Consider the following 15,219-nt stretch of genomic DNA (forward strand, 5'->3'; position numbering starts at 1 on the left):
CTGATGGAACTGTACATGTGTTGTAAAGATTAATTGGCATTCAGTTAGGCCTCATAAACCATAGTGTGCCATGCATTATCCTCTATTTTGCCTTCTATTTACAACGCAATATAGTTCACATAGTGGGCAAAGATTGAAAGCAGCAAGCACTTTTCTGAAGTGCACGGTGTCAAGTGTGTACTTTTTGCAGACTGATCTTCCTAAGTGACACGGCCTTGGGAGAGCTGAGAAATTCAGATAGGCCTTAATTGTGGGGCAGAGGTAACATGGTGTTGCCTTTCTACCCTAATTGCATCTATTAAGTAAGTCCCATGGGAACCTTAAAATCCCAGAAATATCTTTTATTTGTTCTATCGATTTTTCTGACAACGACGACAACAGCAACAAAAAGCAAACACCTTGTCATGTTTTCAGATCAAAGCATTGGAATTGAACTCCAGTTTTAAAGAACAGTTTCTTCAGCACAAAGATATAGGGTGCATTTTTTTTGAATGACATTGGATGGGAAGATATGGCGGCAGCTAGGTTGATAACAAAGTCAGAGAGGCTAAGCAGTGTGACTGCAAACCATTACTTATAAGAGAATGAAGTGGTAATTTTGCAACTATCACATCTCAAATATGTGACCATTTGCCTAGTAATAAAACTATTAATCTGTAACTGTTTACTTATCAGGAGGCCATTATGTGATTGATGACCTGAAAATGGAGGTTATCTTTCAATTCATTTGAAATGCAAACTGACTAGACAATCTATAGCTATTGTGGCATATATTTAAGCAAAATCAGGCACCTACATTGACCTCCTATTTACATTTCTTTGAGAAGAAAAATCACATAAAAGCTATCAAGAAACACATTTCACAGCAGGCAAATTAATTGGTTTTACTGTATTTGAATGGAGGGTTTGTCAAATAAAACATGCCATGACAGTTAATAGTGTCATTTAGAGGCAGAAAATTATTGGCTTATTTGTTATTGGATAAAAGGAAGGCAAACACTTTGTATTAGGAAGTTTTAATGTGTTTAAAATCCTCATTAGGGATTTATGGACATTCTTGCTTAGTATAGCGCCTCATTAATTTGAGGCTAAACAGTGACTTCTCTGTTTCAATTCTAGTGTTTGGGCTTTTCCTCCCTTTTCTTTTCTTTAATTAGATCTTGCATTAGAATTTGGTCTCTACACCGCTGGTGATGTAGAATTAATTAATGTGATTTATAAATCGAATGGAAGTGAGTTATTCTTAGATATCTTCTCATTTGAGCGAGCAGTTAAAGCACACATACTGTAAGTACACACACAGATCTAAAAGATTGCAGAAGCTCAAGAAAAATATGACTTCTGCACGGAATGCATTTAGCAGTGTCCCTTGGTATTAATAGATCAGCACATTTTAATTACAAACGTAACTAACAGGGAGGTAGTAAAAAGATCCCATTCAATTTCAGATTTCTTTGTTATACACTGTCAAAAAAGGGCTACTTCAGCACCATGTAGGTGTGATAAGTGTCATCCAGTGGCGGTTCCGATCATCAGAAGTGTTTTAATATTTAAGAAGGATAAGACCAGGTTTTCTAGATTGATGCCTGAATTTGGATCAGTTCCCCATTAAGTTGCCGGGTTCCATCATGGGGTGCAGGCTCTGGGCTGGGGCTGGGGATGAGGAGTTTGGGGTGTGGAGGGGGCTGATGGCTGAGGTGCGGTGCGGGCTGAGGACTCCAGCTGGGGGTGCAGGCTCTGGTCTGGGGCCGGGGATGAGGGTTTTGGAGTGCGGGATGGGGCTCAGTGCTAAAGCAGGGGGTTGGGGTGAGGGAGGGGGTGTGGGCTCCGGGAGGGAGTTTGGGTGCAGGAGGGGTCTCAGGGCTGGGGATTGGGGTGCAGGCTCTGGGCAGCGCTTACCTCAGGTGGCTCCCGGAAGCGGCCAGTTTGTCCCTGTGGCCCCTAGGCACAGAGACAGCCAGGGGGCTCTGCAGGCTGCCCTTGTGCACAGGTGCCACCCCCACAGTTCCCATTGGCCACAGTTCTCAGCCAATGAGAGCTGCAGAGCCATGGCTCGGGGCGAGGGCACCGTGCGGAGCATCCCTCCCTCCCTTTGTCGCTCACTCTCCCCCACCTTCATTAATTTTCACCGGGCTGGGGCAGAAGGTTGGGGTACGGGGGCAGAGGGGAGGGCTCCAGCTGGGGGTGCAGGCTCTGGTGTGGGGCTTGGGATGAGGAGTTTGGGGTGTGGAGGGGGCTGATGGCTGGGGTGGTGGCTAGGGTGCGGGGGGGGAGTGAGGGCTCTGGCTAGGGGTGCAGGCTCTGTTGTGGGGCCAGGGATGAGGGTTTTGGGGTGTGGGATGGGGCTCAGGGCTAGAGCGGGGGGTTGGGGTGTGGGAGGGAGTGTGGGGTGTGGGCTCTGGGAGGGGATTGGAGTGTGGGAGGGGGCTCAAAGCTGGGGGTTGGGGTGCAAGTAAAATTGCTGTAAGTTTTACAAATCCCTACTTGATTAAGGCTGGGCAGTGTGCCGGTATGTTGATTGATCTGGTATTATCATGCTGCTGAATTTCCAAACTATTTCAATCAGTGTCCATAAATAACATGTAATTCCTTTGGAATTTGGGGCTATTCTTTTATATATACGCAAGGACCTTGTCATTTTATTTAGCTGATAGAGGAAATGATTGGAGATGAGCATATTAGGCTCATTCGCTCTGTGTAGGAAATTAAAGTTACCTGAGGTTGCCAGCTTTGGCATCTGAATTAGGGGCCTTTCCAGGAGCCCATTGAATTCAGTGGGCGTCATTCTATTGGTTTAAATAGGCCTACAGTCAGGTCTGAGAATTGTTTTCCTAGTTAACTCACTTTGTGCATGAAAAGAGGCTAGATTCTTCTCTAACTTACCCTGCCGCAACCACACTGACTTCAGGTGTGGTTGCACATGTGAACTGATGTTAGAATTTGGTTCAGTAATTGCAACCTGTTCAGATTCTTTAGTAACTTTAGAAATTGGCATAACTTCTCCATAATGCAACGTGTCTATAAGGGGTGCGCATGGGGGCTGCTGTTCTATTTGTGCTGCAGGCTTGAATTGGTTTGTTTGTTTTTATATTGTATTTATATGTATTTTTCACAGACTTTTGAATGCCCCCGGAAGATGTTTGTGAAATCGAGTCTTCTCATTGTATTTTAGCTCCTGCGTGATTGGAGGTACTCTCAGAAGACAGCATATGTATATGAATTTGGACCCATAAATGGCTCTCTGAGGAATTAACCCTGAGACATAATAACACATGTCTGAATACCAGGAGAGTCAGCTTTATTTGGATTTATTTGAATACCACTATTTTGGCTCCATTCAGGTTCCTGAAGACCCCAAAGACATAGTCCTAAAATATATTGGTGATAACCTCATGAAGGAAATAGCACCGAGCAGTAATATTCACTTCTTGTTCATTTGCTGCACCTGTTTTAAGCTGTTTGCACTAAAGGTAGTAAGGAAAATCCAGGAAAATCCCAGCTATTGAAATTAGCCTGACGTTTATTTCGGGCATCTTTGACATGAATGTCCCTTTTGGGACAAAATCTTAGTGAAATTGAAAACAGACAGGAAGACTGGATTGGACGGCGACCAGGGGACATTAGACCAGTGGGGTGTATGCAATGCCATAAAATTCACTACACATAAATATAGAGCAATCCACCTCGGGAGAGGTAATAAATAACACAGATACTGACTGAGGGATAAACTGCCATCTAGAAAGGAATGAGTATGAAAGAGGCTTAGGGATGACTGTACGTGGAAGACTAACTGCAGTGCAACACCATTGCAGAAATGGGCAAAACTGCTCTTGGATGTAAATATAAGGGGGAAATAGCCCTCATGCAGTTGCCGCTGAAGTACTGTGTCTGGTCCTCACAGTTTAGTCAGGATATAGCCAAACCGGATAAAATACAGAGATGAGCAACAAAAATGTTATGATGACTGGAGGACATGACATCTGAAGTGCACTATTCAGCCGTATTAACCCCTACTTCTGCCGGTCTGTCTTCATTGTTATGTAATCTTCATGCTACACGTCCAGACGGGTGTTTTGGCTGAAAGCTGTTTAACAAATCCATCATACTGACAGCCTGGAAGAGTTTGGTTGAATGCGTGCTAACGGTTGGATTCTAATGGCGGGAAGCCTCTTCTTTCCACCATATATGGGAACTTTGAAATTGTTAGTACAGACTGACCCACTTCCCACATGGTATTCACCACAAGAGACACTGGAGGAATTGAAGGCATTCATAGAATTAGGCAGGTACTAAGGGTCCTGTCGTTGCCATTCCTGGCTTTATAAGAGTTTTCCTCTTATCACCCTGTAGTGCACACTCAAAACGATCGATCAAGGCACGTGTACAGGATGTTTTCATGCAAGTAAGTGAAAAATCAATTTATGTCCACAGAAGTAAACAGTAGCATTAGCTTAATCTCTCTAGAGTCCACAATGGGTTCCTAGACAAAGGGTATGACATTGGAAGTAGATCCATTGATATGTGAGTTTATTGGTGCTCAAACACAAGTGAAGAATGGGATCCTATTTGCATTTAACATGAAACGTTTGTTTCCAATATGACAGAGATAGGAAAGGTGTTACTTGTTGAATGCCAATTGTGCACCAGTAAAGTCAGAGGAATTGTTCAAGAACAGTTTATCCTAATGAAAATACAATCCTTTAGTCGTACCAAAGAGATTATCCATAGTCTGATACTGTCTACCAACTTGATTCTGAATTTTCAGGACTATACTAATATGCGCTGTCTACTTCCCAGAAGTTTGTTGGAAGTTTTTAGTTCTTAGCCGAGTTCTTAATGCCAATTCCACTCCTTTCGCAATATGTCATTTCAAAAAAGTGTCTTCTCCTTTGAAACTTTCATATTGATAAACACCAATCTGATGTAAAATACATGGGAAAGGCATTTTACACAATTTTCCTATGTAGCATAAACAAAATCTGAGCTCATGCAAGTTATAAATAGTTCAAGACAAGAGTGTGGCCAAGGAATTGCTGAATGAATAAATGGACAGTTGTATCAACATTAATCATCAGCTATTATAACAGGTCACTCACTGTCATTTGATTTGCATAACATTAAAACTATTTCCCCTACATTCTAATATTCCTCATGCCTCCTTCCCAGAGTTTTACATGGGGCCAACCAAGTCATACGTTAAACCCTGAGGTTCCACATCATTTAAGTTATGCTCTTTCACTTGTGATACTGCTTTTTTAGGTTGAATATTTTGACCATATGACCTCCTTTTCCCCCCTGGAAGCAATATTTTAAAATAAACACAAAATCTTTTGATGCAAAGGTGTTTCACCGGATTAAAATGAAATTGGAAGAGGAATTCAGTGCACCATGTAACTTGTGAAATCTTTTCGATTTGATTGAAGTTACAGTATCCTCAGGACTTATGTCTGCAGCTTATGTAATATTAACTGTTCTTCAATCAGAAGTTCATGAATACACTGCAGAATGAGAAAAGAGCTCATGACGTGAGCAGCAAGCACTTGGTTTTAACAAAACATAATTCCTAGAATCGATCCATCCTGTTAAGTTAGATCATGTTGTGCGCAGAGGTAGACAGGTCCAAAAAGTATGTACAAATCTAACCTCAAAGTGTTTCTTTTTAAAATGTGACTACTGATGAAAACTTTAAAAAAATCACCTTGTAGCACTCAAACCACTTGATTTTCTATAGATTAGGAGAATAGTGGTATTTCATATGGGATGTCCAGTGTCAATGAAATTTTCATGTAAATTCTAATAATAATTCCCTACAGCACTAATATTTGTGTAGGCTACAAATACTGTATTAGCCATATTTGTCTCTGGCCTGATGGATATCTGCACGGATCCTGTAGTGTGCTGTGCAATGCCACTTGCACTGGTCAGCTCAGGGGTGGGCAAACTTTTTAGCCTGAGGCCCACATCGGGTTTCCAAAATTGTATGGAGGGCCGGTTAGCGGAGACTCTGCCTCCCCAAACAGCTAAGCGTGACCCGGCCCCACCCCCATCTGACCCCTCCTGCTTCTCGCCCCCTGACGACCCCCCCACCCGGGACTCCTGCCCCATCCAACCCCCGCCCTGTCCCCTGACAGCCCCCGGAACCCCCGCCCCATCCAACCCCTCCTCTCATTCCTGACTGCCCCCCGGTGACCCCTGCCCCATCCAACCACCCCTTCTCCCTGTCCCCTGACTGCCCCCAGAACCCCTGTCCCTGACTGCCATCCGCCACCCCATCCAATCCCTCCTCTCCTTCCTGACTGCCCCCTGGGAACCCCTGCCCTCATTCAACCCCCCGTTCCCCGACCGCCCCGCCCTCTCCACACCCCTGCCCCCTGACCATCACCCCGAACTCCCCAGCCCTCTATCCAATCCCCCCTGCTCCCTGCCCCCTTACCGCGCTGCCTGGCGCACCGGTGGCTGGCCACGCTACAGCTGCGCCTCCCAGAGCACCAGGACAGGCAGCCGCGCTGCCCGGCTGGAACCAGCCACGCCACCGCGCAGCACAGAGACCAGGTCAGGCCGCGGCTCTGCAGCTGCGCTGCCCCAGGAGCTCGCAGCTCCGCCGCCCAGAGCATTACATCGGCAGCACAATGAACTGAGGCTGTGGGGGAGGGGGAACAGCGGGAGAGGGGCCGGGGGCTAGCCTCCCAGGCCAGGAGCTCAGGAGCCGGGCAGGAGGGTCCTGTGGGCCATAGTTTGCCCACCTCTGTGTTAGCTGAATGGACAATTAATCTTCAATTTCTGATTCACAGTTGGAAAGTTTTTTTCAGGATAGACTAAGTATCTGACAGATCTGTGCTTTTCAAGTCACTGAAGCTATGCACTGAAGCACCTGCACTGCTGTAAACTCTCTAGTGTAGCCACTCTCACCTGATGGAAGACAGCTCTTCCATCAACTTGGGCTACATCTACACTACGGGGGGGGTCGATTTAAGATATGCAAATTCAGCTACGCGAATAGCGTAGCTGAATTCGACGTATCGCAGCCGACTTACCCCACTGTAGGGACGGCGGCAAAATCGACCTCTGCGGCTTCCCGTCGACGGCGCTTACTCCCACCTCCGCTGGTGGAGTAAGAGCGTCGATTCGGGGATCGATTGTCGCGTCCTGACGGGACGCGATAAATCGATCCCCGAGAGGTCGATTTCTACCCGCCGATTCAGGCGGGTAGTGTAGACCCAGCCTTAGTTAATCCACCCCCAACGAGTAGCTGGAGAAGCTCTCCCACAAACATAATGCTGTCCACCCTGTTGCTTTGGTCGGTGTAACTTATGTCGGTCAGGAGGGTGGCTTATTCACACCCCCGAGCGACATAATGTATACCGACATAAGTGGTAGTGTAGACAGAGCCTTAGAATGTGGGGCAACCACATGAATTTAGAAAAAATGGCCTCCTTCTTTTAAAAATCCATTAATAATAACGTACAAAAAGTCTTACATTGATCTTCTCTATGATATCCCTGTTGTAATAATTATTCTTTTAATGTTTTGCATTAATCTAAATGTTTGCCACTTTGTGGCTGTTCCTGCTTGGCTCTCCCTGTATGACAATCACAGCACTTTGACATCATGTGTTACCTTAATACCCATGATTCTAAACAAAGCAATGCCAAAGGGAACAAAAGTTCTGTCAAGTCATTAAAACAAAACTGATGTATGATCATTTAGAGCTATTAGTGAGTGTTGCCAGCAGAAGCAGGTTGTGATTACAGAATAATATAATAGATTTTACTAAACTAAAATTGTGTATTTGTATTATTATTTCTTAAGCAATGTAAGCTTACACAGTGCTGTGCATTAGGAGAACTATGTCAAATAAGGAAGAGGCACTTTGCCCCAAGGACGCAAATGGGAAATTGCTGTGCACTGGAATTCAAAAATTAGTGGTGGGTGGTCATCGAAACTGGAACGTTTAACTGTGGAGGTGAATTTGAATAGGGACAGGTCCCGGGATTTGTTAGCTGGAAAGCTGTTCATGGTATAGAAAAGAAGGAAAAAAGTGAAGGTGAGCGAAGAAGTTAGAAGCTGTCAAGAGGAAAAAGCATGGAAGAAGTGAAAGGAGAGGGGTTAGGGCAGAGCTGTGTGAAATAGAAGTTATACAATATTCAGGTGAAGCTTTCAAAGACACCTGGTGTGGAAATCCAGGCTCCCTGAAGTCAATGGCAAAATTTCCATTGGCTTCGGTGGAGTAAAGGTTCCCCCCATCCCCCGCCCCCCGGGATTGTGAGCTAGACTTTAGTTAGGTAGAATGTAAGGAGAAGGGGATATTTTTCTTAACCCAAATGTTCTGACGTGTAGATCCGACAATAGTGGCTGTTGAGGTGGGTAAAGTCAATAGTAGGAGCCGCATTTGTCATGTTCACTTCTGGGCACTTCATTACCTAGATATTGACAAATCAGAGGGAGTTCAGAAAAGAGCAACAAAATGATGAGAGAGGGGTGGAGGGAATGACCTAATAGGCAAGATTATAAGAGTCAAATATACAATATACATGAGGAGTAAGATGGAGCATAACGGTGTACAGGTGTATATGAATGATGTAAATACTATGGAGGGATATGAATTATTTAGAGTGATGGAGGAGGTTATCCATAGAAATGATAGGATGAAATGAAAAATGGGAAAATATAGCCTGTTTGTCAGGGGAAATGTCCTGACAGTGAGATCAATAAGGTGTCGAATAGTCTTTCAAAGGAAGTGTGGAAGCCTCCTTGCTTGAGACTTTTCGAACTAAACTGGCCAAAGCACTAGAAGGGAGTATAGGGAAAGAATCCTGCAGAAGACATACTAGATGACCTAATAGGTTATTTCTGTTTCTAATTTCTATACTTCTATTAATTTAAACTTTAGGCCTGCATCAAGATTCGAGAATGAGGAGGAACACACACTTAGTGGCTGTCCCAACCAAAGCTCTACAGCATGTGCTGATGTGGGTGGGGATGGAGGGAAAGAAGCATGGCCATGGATTGGCTTCCCCTAACCAAGCTCTAGTAACCAAGGATGAGATTTTTTTTCAAAGGCTCCAAGGGCACCTTTGAAAATATCCCCTCACATTGTGGCTGCAGCGTGCGTGGGGAGTGGGTTCATTGTGCACGTCCCCTCGAATCTAGTGTACCCATGCAAGATAGCCATAATAAAAACCTATTGTATATGCGTACAACTTAACCATTGACAAATGTACATCCACACACACACCAAGTGCTCTTAAAATCCCGACAGTTATTGCTCATATATTTATTTGCAGTATTTAGGGTATGTGTGCTGTTTTCTAAATTTAGAATGGGGAATTACAGCAAATAGCATCAGTAATGTTTAAAGAACTAGCTTGCTAAATTGCAAGATTTTACGAGCATCTATTTGTCTGTGTGTGCCTGTGTGTAGATGTAATGCATATTTTTAAGAGGCATGGAAGATCTCTCAAAACTCTCAAGATGGATTCCTGTATGCTTTTCAGTCTTTAGAGGATATTTAACCTGTAACAGGCCCAGGAAGTCAGAGACTGAGGAATCAGCAACTAGTATTAGAATCTAACCAGTGTTTTTTCTATAGTACGTGTTTAGGGTTTAAAATTTGTCTGGGCTGTTAGTGTATAAAGCAATAAGATGCTTGATGATAACAGTTTACTCTTAACCGTTATCACCTTTGCCCTAAATTGTGGCATGTTGTAAGTTAAAATGTACCCTGCATTCTCACTGAAATCTGAATGTTGGAGTAGCGGTTGATATCTTCATCATTTATAAAAGTTTCCAGAAATTTTAGTGCCCATTTTTAACTGTGGGGAAATCAGGGTACTAGATTCTTTCTAAACAACTGTTTGTAGCAAAACACTTACAAAAATATCTTTAAGAGACTGTAGAGATGCATCTTTCTACTGATTTAGGTTGATTTCAATTGGAAAATTCTGTTGGTAATGTTCACTGGATGAAGTGTATTTCAAATAAGGGGGCATTTCCTTGTTAGCTGTGGTTTAATAGATCTATTTACTTCCCTGGTTGCTTTTAACCAATAAACTTTGTATTCTGTGACTGACTGACTTTTTTTTTTTTTTAAACCTAGGTTAGCCTTCCCAATGACTCCAGCTGTGTGGAAGAAATATTGCGGGTGAGTTTAATCCTTTTGCTCCTATATCATCTTCTAATTATAGTTCTGGTGTCTCATCTTTGTTCAGTAAGCTATACAGAGTTCACAATATTATATTTAAATAACACTATACTAGTGAGTACAAAATTAAAGAGATGCTGTCAAGGTTTGCTAGGCCCAAAATATTACCTATGTTGGGGCCAGTTCTACATACCCTCATTTCTCCTCTTCCAAAGCTATGTCTACACTACAGAGCCTATGTCAGCCTAACTATGGTGGCATTGACCCTTAGTATAGATGCTGTGTACACCAGTGGAAGGAATTTTTCTGCCGATGTAGGAACACCCCCTCCCCAAACGATGTTGGCTATGCTGATTAAAGCACTCTTCTGTCGGCATAGCTGCATTTACACTGGGGATTTTGTCGGCATGTTTCGAGGCGGTGTTTTTTTCCACACTTTTAAGTGTAGACCAATCCCAGGTAATCCCAGTCACGGTTCAGGGCTAGCTGCACTATTGACCACTCTCAGTCTCAATGAGTGCAGCCCCTTCAGGTGATCAGCCTCTTGCGTTCCCATCCTGTGGCAGAATCCCATGATTTTCCCACTCACAGGTCAGGTGCAAGGCTGCAACCACCCTGTGTACCAAACACGATTGCCCAGTGGTCCCAACTGGATTCAAGCCCTGCAAATCTGCCCTTCAGGAGCTGTGAGCAGTGGTAAACACAGGTCTCAAAATAGCCTCTTGCAAACAAAGTATTGTTTAATCTTAAGAGCAGGAATAAAACATAAGAAGAAATAGGGTTTTTAACATAACGAACAGTCTACACTCATGAATAAAATTTATGTATGCCTAGCTTATCCCAGAAACCCTGATCTTGGGGAATTTTGTGGGGTGGAGGGAAGGTCAGCCTGCACCAGAGTGGTCCCTGTATCTCTCCCTCTTTGTGCTTCAGGGCATGGGTTTTAATCCACTCCAAAGTCCTTTGTTTCCATTTCATGCATCAGGACCCTCCATCCTGGGGTCACTGGCTACAATGCTGCTCTCAGGATAACATTGCAAAGGGATCGACACCTGTACTGTCCTTTTAAACCTCTGTGAATGGAGGGCTATCAGGAATGTTTGCCTGCTTTCCTGACTCCCTACAAACTAACCCATACCTGAATTAATTCCTAATAAACATATAGCAAACACCACAATAACAATCAAACAAACAGATGGCCATATAATATTAGTAAAATAATACTGGCATTTCTCACTGGAGCTAGTTGGGAATTTTTCAACTAATCATTTTTTTATCAAAAAGTACACATTTGCCAAAACTGTTCACGAAACAGAGTCAGTTACATGAATTTCCTCACTCAAAATAACATAGAGGAAAAAAGTTTATTCAGGTTTTTTTGGTTCACAAATATTTTTTTAAATTTTGACTTCTCACCCCGGTTCAAGATGGAGAAAAAATTCTGAGGTCTTGAAAATATTTGCCGGTAGGAAAAACATTTTCTGCCCAGCTCAATTTCCCATGTTCTTCACCATCCCATTGAGACCAATAAGAATACTCAGTCCAGAGGAGTTTGCCTTTTTTATATATGTATTATCTTTTGATGATGTCAATGTAGTTCTCCATGTGTTTCCAATGTTCCTCTATAATTTGCGGTCCCTTCTAATCCTATGATTCTATAATTCTAAATCAATGTGGGAAGCTAGCAGTAGTGTGGAATCTGACGATAATAAATGTGAAATTGTGTATCCCATGGAGTAATACATCCAAGGAAGGGAAAAAACCATTGGTTTCAAGCTTCCCAAGGGTTGTTATGTAAAGAATAGAGAGGGAGGGTAAAATAAGGTCGAAAAATTATTTAAAATATTTTTTGTGTTTTTAAACATATTTCTGCATGTGTTATTTATATATTTGAATTATGTTTGTTAATATTGGAAGGAATTAACTGCTGGATGGGAAAGCAGTTATTTTCAGAAAAATAATGTCAGAAAGAAGTATAATGTAAATTTTCCAAGGGCCAGTCATTCGGGTGCCTGTTTTAAATGCATGAGCCGCACATATACGCACAAAACGCAAGAATATCTTATGGGAATCTGAGCCTGTTCCCATCAAAGTTGATGGCAAATCTCTCACTATCTTCAGTGGCTGCATAGTGACCTACTGGTAGTGATCTGCATTGGCATGGACTGAGGTTACATTTCTCAAGCCCAGCACTAAAGCTTGTTGAAGTCAATGTGAGTATCTCCATTTACTTTAATGGGCTTTGGACCAGATACATACTCCCTAGGAGCCACTCTTGCTGGTGTTCAGTAGCACCTTATTCCACGAATAGGCCTATTAAAATCAATGGAACTAAACTCAGTGTGAACAAAGTGCCAGAATCTGGTGTTACGCTAATAGGGCTGACTAAACCTGGCCATATTCTGCTCACATACATCGGTGTGAATTCAGAGTAACTCCATCATAGCCAAACATTTTACTACTAAGGCTGCTTATCAAACACTTCGTAACTATTGGCAATCTCTGCTCAAGAGAGAACCAGGACTAGCATATTGCTGAGGTGTATTTGCAAAGTTGTGAGGGGAACTTTCTCAGAGCCAGCTGGTAATACGCCTGGCTCAAGCCTGTTATGTCAATCTCCCTTGAGTGCATTTCACCCCAGGTATTTAAGAAAAGTAAGGAAACTAAGCAATTTAACTGAGTTTCATCCCTAAGAAAGTATCAGAGGGGTAGCCATGTTAGTCTGAATCTGTAAAAAGCAACAGAGGGTCCTGTGGCACCTTTGAGACTCAAAGGTGCCACAGGACCCTCTGTTGCTTTTATCCCTAAGAAAGTTTCAATAACTCTTGCATTTTGTTTGTCACAAGGCTTTGTATGTAGCAGAGATGTAAGCTGTGAGCTCTCTGATTTTAGAATTCTTTTTTTTTTTTTTTTTAGGCTGATCTTGATTAGTGCTTTTGCAGACCTAGAGGTTTGGGATTCCTAATAGATGCTAACAAATAAAAATGGAGTTTAACTAAGTTTACGGTCAGAACTTAGCAGCCAAGTGAGGTGAAAAGGTCCTGTGTCCATTCAGACCCCTGAGTCTTCTGAGACAAAATTTCAGTGTTTCAGATTTCCTGAAATACTTAGCCACTTATGTCATCTTGTGTAAGTGCCTGAAGAACTGCTCATGATACCATAACTAAAGGTTAATGATAGACCAGTCTCCTGTTGATTTTGCTTTTCTAACCTGCATGGCTGAGAAGTTTTGTTTAAAAAAAATGTTGCCTTCAAACTAAAGCCAATCTGTAAAAGTAATATGGTACATTTGCATTGATTACAGGTTACCAGCGCTAGACAGATAGATGGAGATGGATAGATGGAGATAGATAGGCCTCCTTCTGTTCCAAAATATCTCTTCCTATTTAAAGACAATGTGATATCTGTGGAAGAGCAAATAACATGAAAAAAAAAACCAAGAAAATATTTTTCTTTATTCATATGTGACTAATAATATGGATTTAAATTAGCCTGTAAATTGTTAGTCATATAAAAAGAGAATTCATTAGAAAATTGTGTTACAAACTAGAAAAAAAGCCTGGATGCTTTAAACCAAGGTTCGGAGTCCGATACTTCTGTTCCTTACACCAGTGTGCTCTAATGTTGTTGTTTGCATTGCAGTAACACGGAGAGGCCAGGAGCCATTGTGCTAGGCACTTTACAGACACGTAACAAAAGGGCAGTCGCTATCCAAAGAGTTTAGGGTCTAAACTAGGGGTTACAGTGGACGAGAAGCTGGATATGAGTCAACAGTGTGCCCTTGTTGCCAAGAAGGCTAACGGCATTTTGGGCTGTATAAGTAGGGGCATTGCCAGCAGATTGAGGGATGTGATCATTCCCCTTTATTCGACATTGGTGAGGCCTCATCTGGAGTACTGTGTCAGTTTTGGGCCCCACACTACAAGAAGGATGTGGGAAAATTGGAAAGAGTCCAGCGGAGGGCAACAAAAATGATTAGGGGGCTGGAGCACATGACTTATGAGGAGAGGCTGAGGGAACTGGGATTGTTTAGTCTGCAGAAGAGAAGAATGAGGGGGGATTTGATAGCTGCTTTCAACTACCTGAAAGGGGGTTCCAAAGAGGATGGATGTAGACTGTTCTCAGTGGTACCAGATGACAGACCAAGGAGCAATGGTCTCAAGTTGAGTGGGGGAGATTTAGGTTGGATATTAGGAAAAACTTTTTCACTAGGAGGGTGGTGAAGCACTGGAATGGGTTACCTAGGGAGGTGGTGGACTCTCCTTCCTTAGAGGTTTTTAAGGTCAGGCTTGACAAAGCCCTGGCTGGGATGATTTAGTTGGGAATTGGTCCTGCTTTGTGCAGGGGGTTGGACTAGATGATCTCCTGAAGTCCCTTCCAACCCTGATATTCTATGATTCTATGAAATGAATAGATTTACTCCTGATTTACATCATTGCAAAGGAGAGGAGAGTCAAGCCTGCTGAGCATTCATTTACCTCACTTTGACTTTCAAAGTTGTGGCCAATATGGTTTTGGAATCAATACTGAGTACTGTGACCAGAGGCCAGCATCTGCTTTCATTTATACACGTGTAAATCAGAAGTAACAGTTTTGACTTTAATGCCACTTTCTGTTATCTTTGGTGGATCTGATGCCATTAGATACCTCTAGTACTTGCATGACTGGAACACAGTGATTGAGACTGTAGTCATCCCATGCACACCTGCCTGGGGCTAGCCACAGTCTAGTGATATATGTGTGTAGGGAACCAAATACTGCCCGCAGATTCATTTTCAGCTCCTGTGCATTTCATTGTGGAGGCCGGGCAGGGAGCAAAATTTGTCCCAGTGAATGCAAGCTAACAGTGGTGTTTCACTGCAACAGGATTTCTGCAGAACACTGCAGGAATCTCCTTTAGGATGTATTAGCTCTGCCCTAGAAAATCTTGCCGACTATGCAGGAATTCGAGCCAAGTAAGTCTGCTCTCACTGCAAGAATCACTCTGAAATGCAGCCACCTCTGGAATGAAATAGGTCATTGTACAAAACACTACATAGAGCTTTAGAACAGGAAAAGGATACTTCATCCCTTTGAAA

General features: G+C 42.9%; 1 protein-coding gene across 2 annotated transcripts in view; it reads left to right on the forward strand.

The window, feature by feature from the left end:
• The window catches only part of AFF2 (ALF transcription elongation factor 2), a 403,259-nt gene that overhangs the window by 205,788 nt on the left and 182,252 nt on the right, over positions 1–15,219 (forward strand). For both annotated transcript variants that reach the window (XM_054040357.1, XM_054040358.1), the window contains exon 4: positions 10,097–10,141. In XM_054040357.1, coding sequence (XP_053896332.1) covers positions 10,097–10,141 — 45 coding nt within the window. The remainder of the gene's footprint in view (positions 1–10,096; positions 10,142–15,219) is intronic.

This window comes from Malaclemys terrapin, chromosome 9, assembly GCF_027887155.1.
Source record: "Malaclemys terrapin pileata isolate rMalTer1 chromosome 9, rMalTer1.hap1, whole genome shotgun sequence".
Classification (NCBI taxonomy): domain Eukaryota; kingdom Metazoa; phylum Chordata; order Testudines; family Emydidae; genus Malaclemys; species Malaclemys terrapin.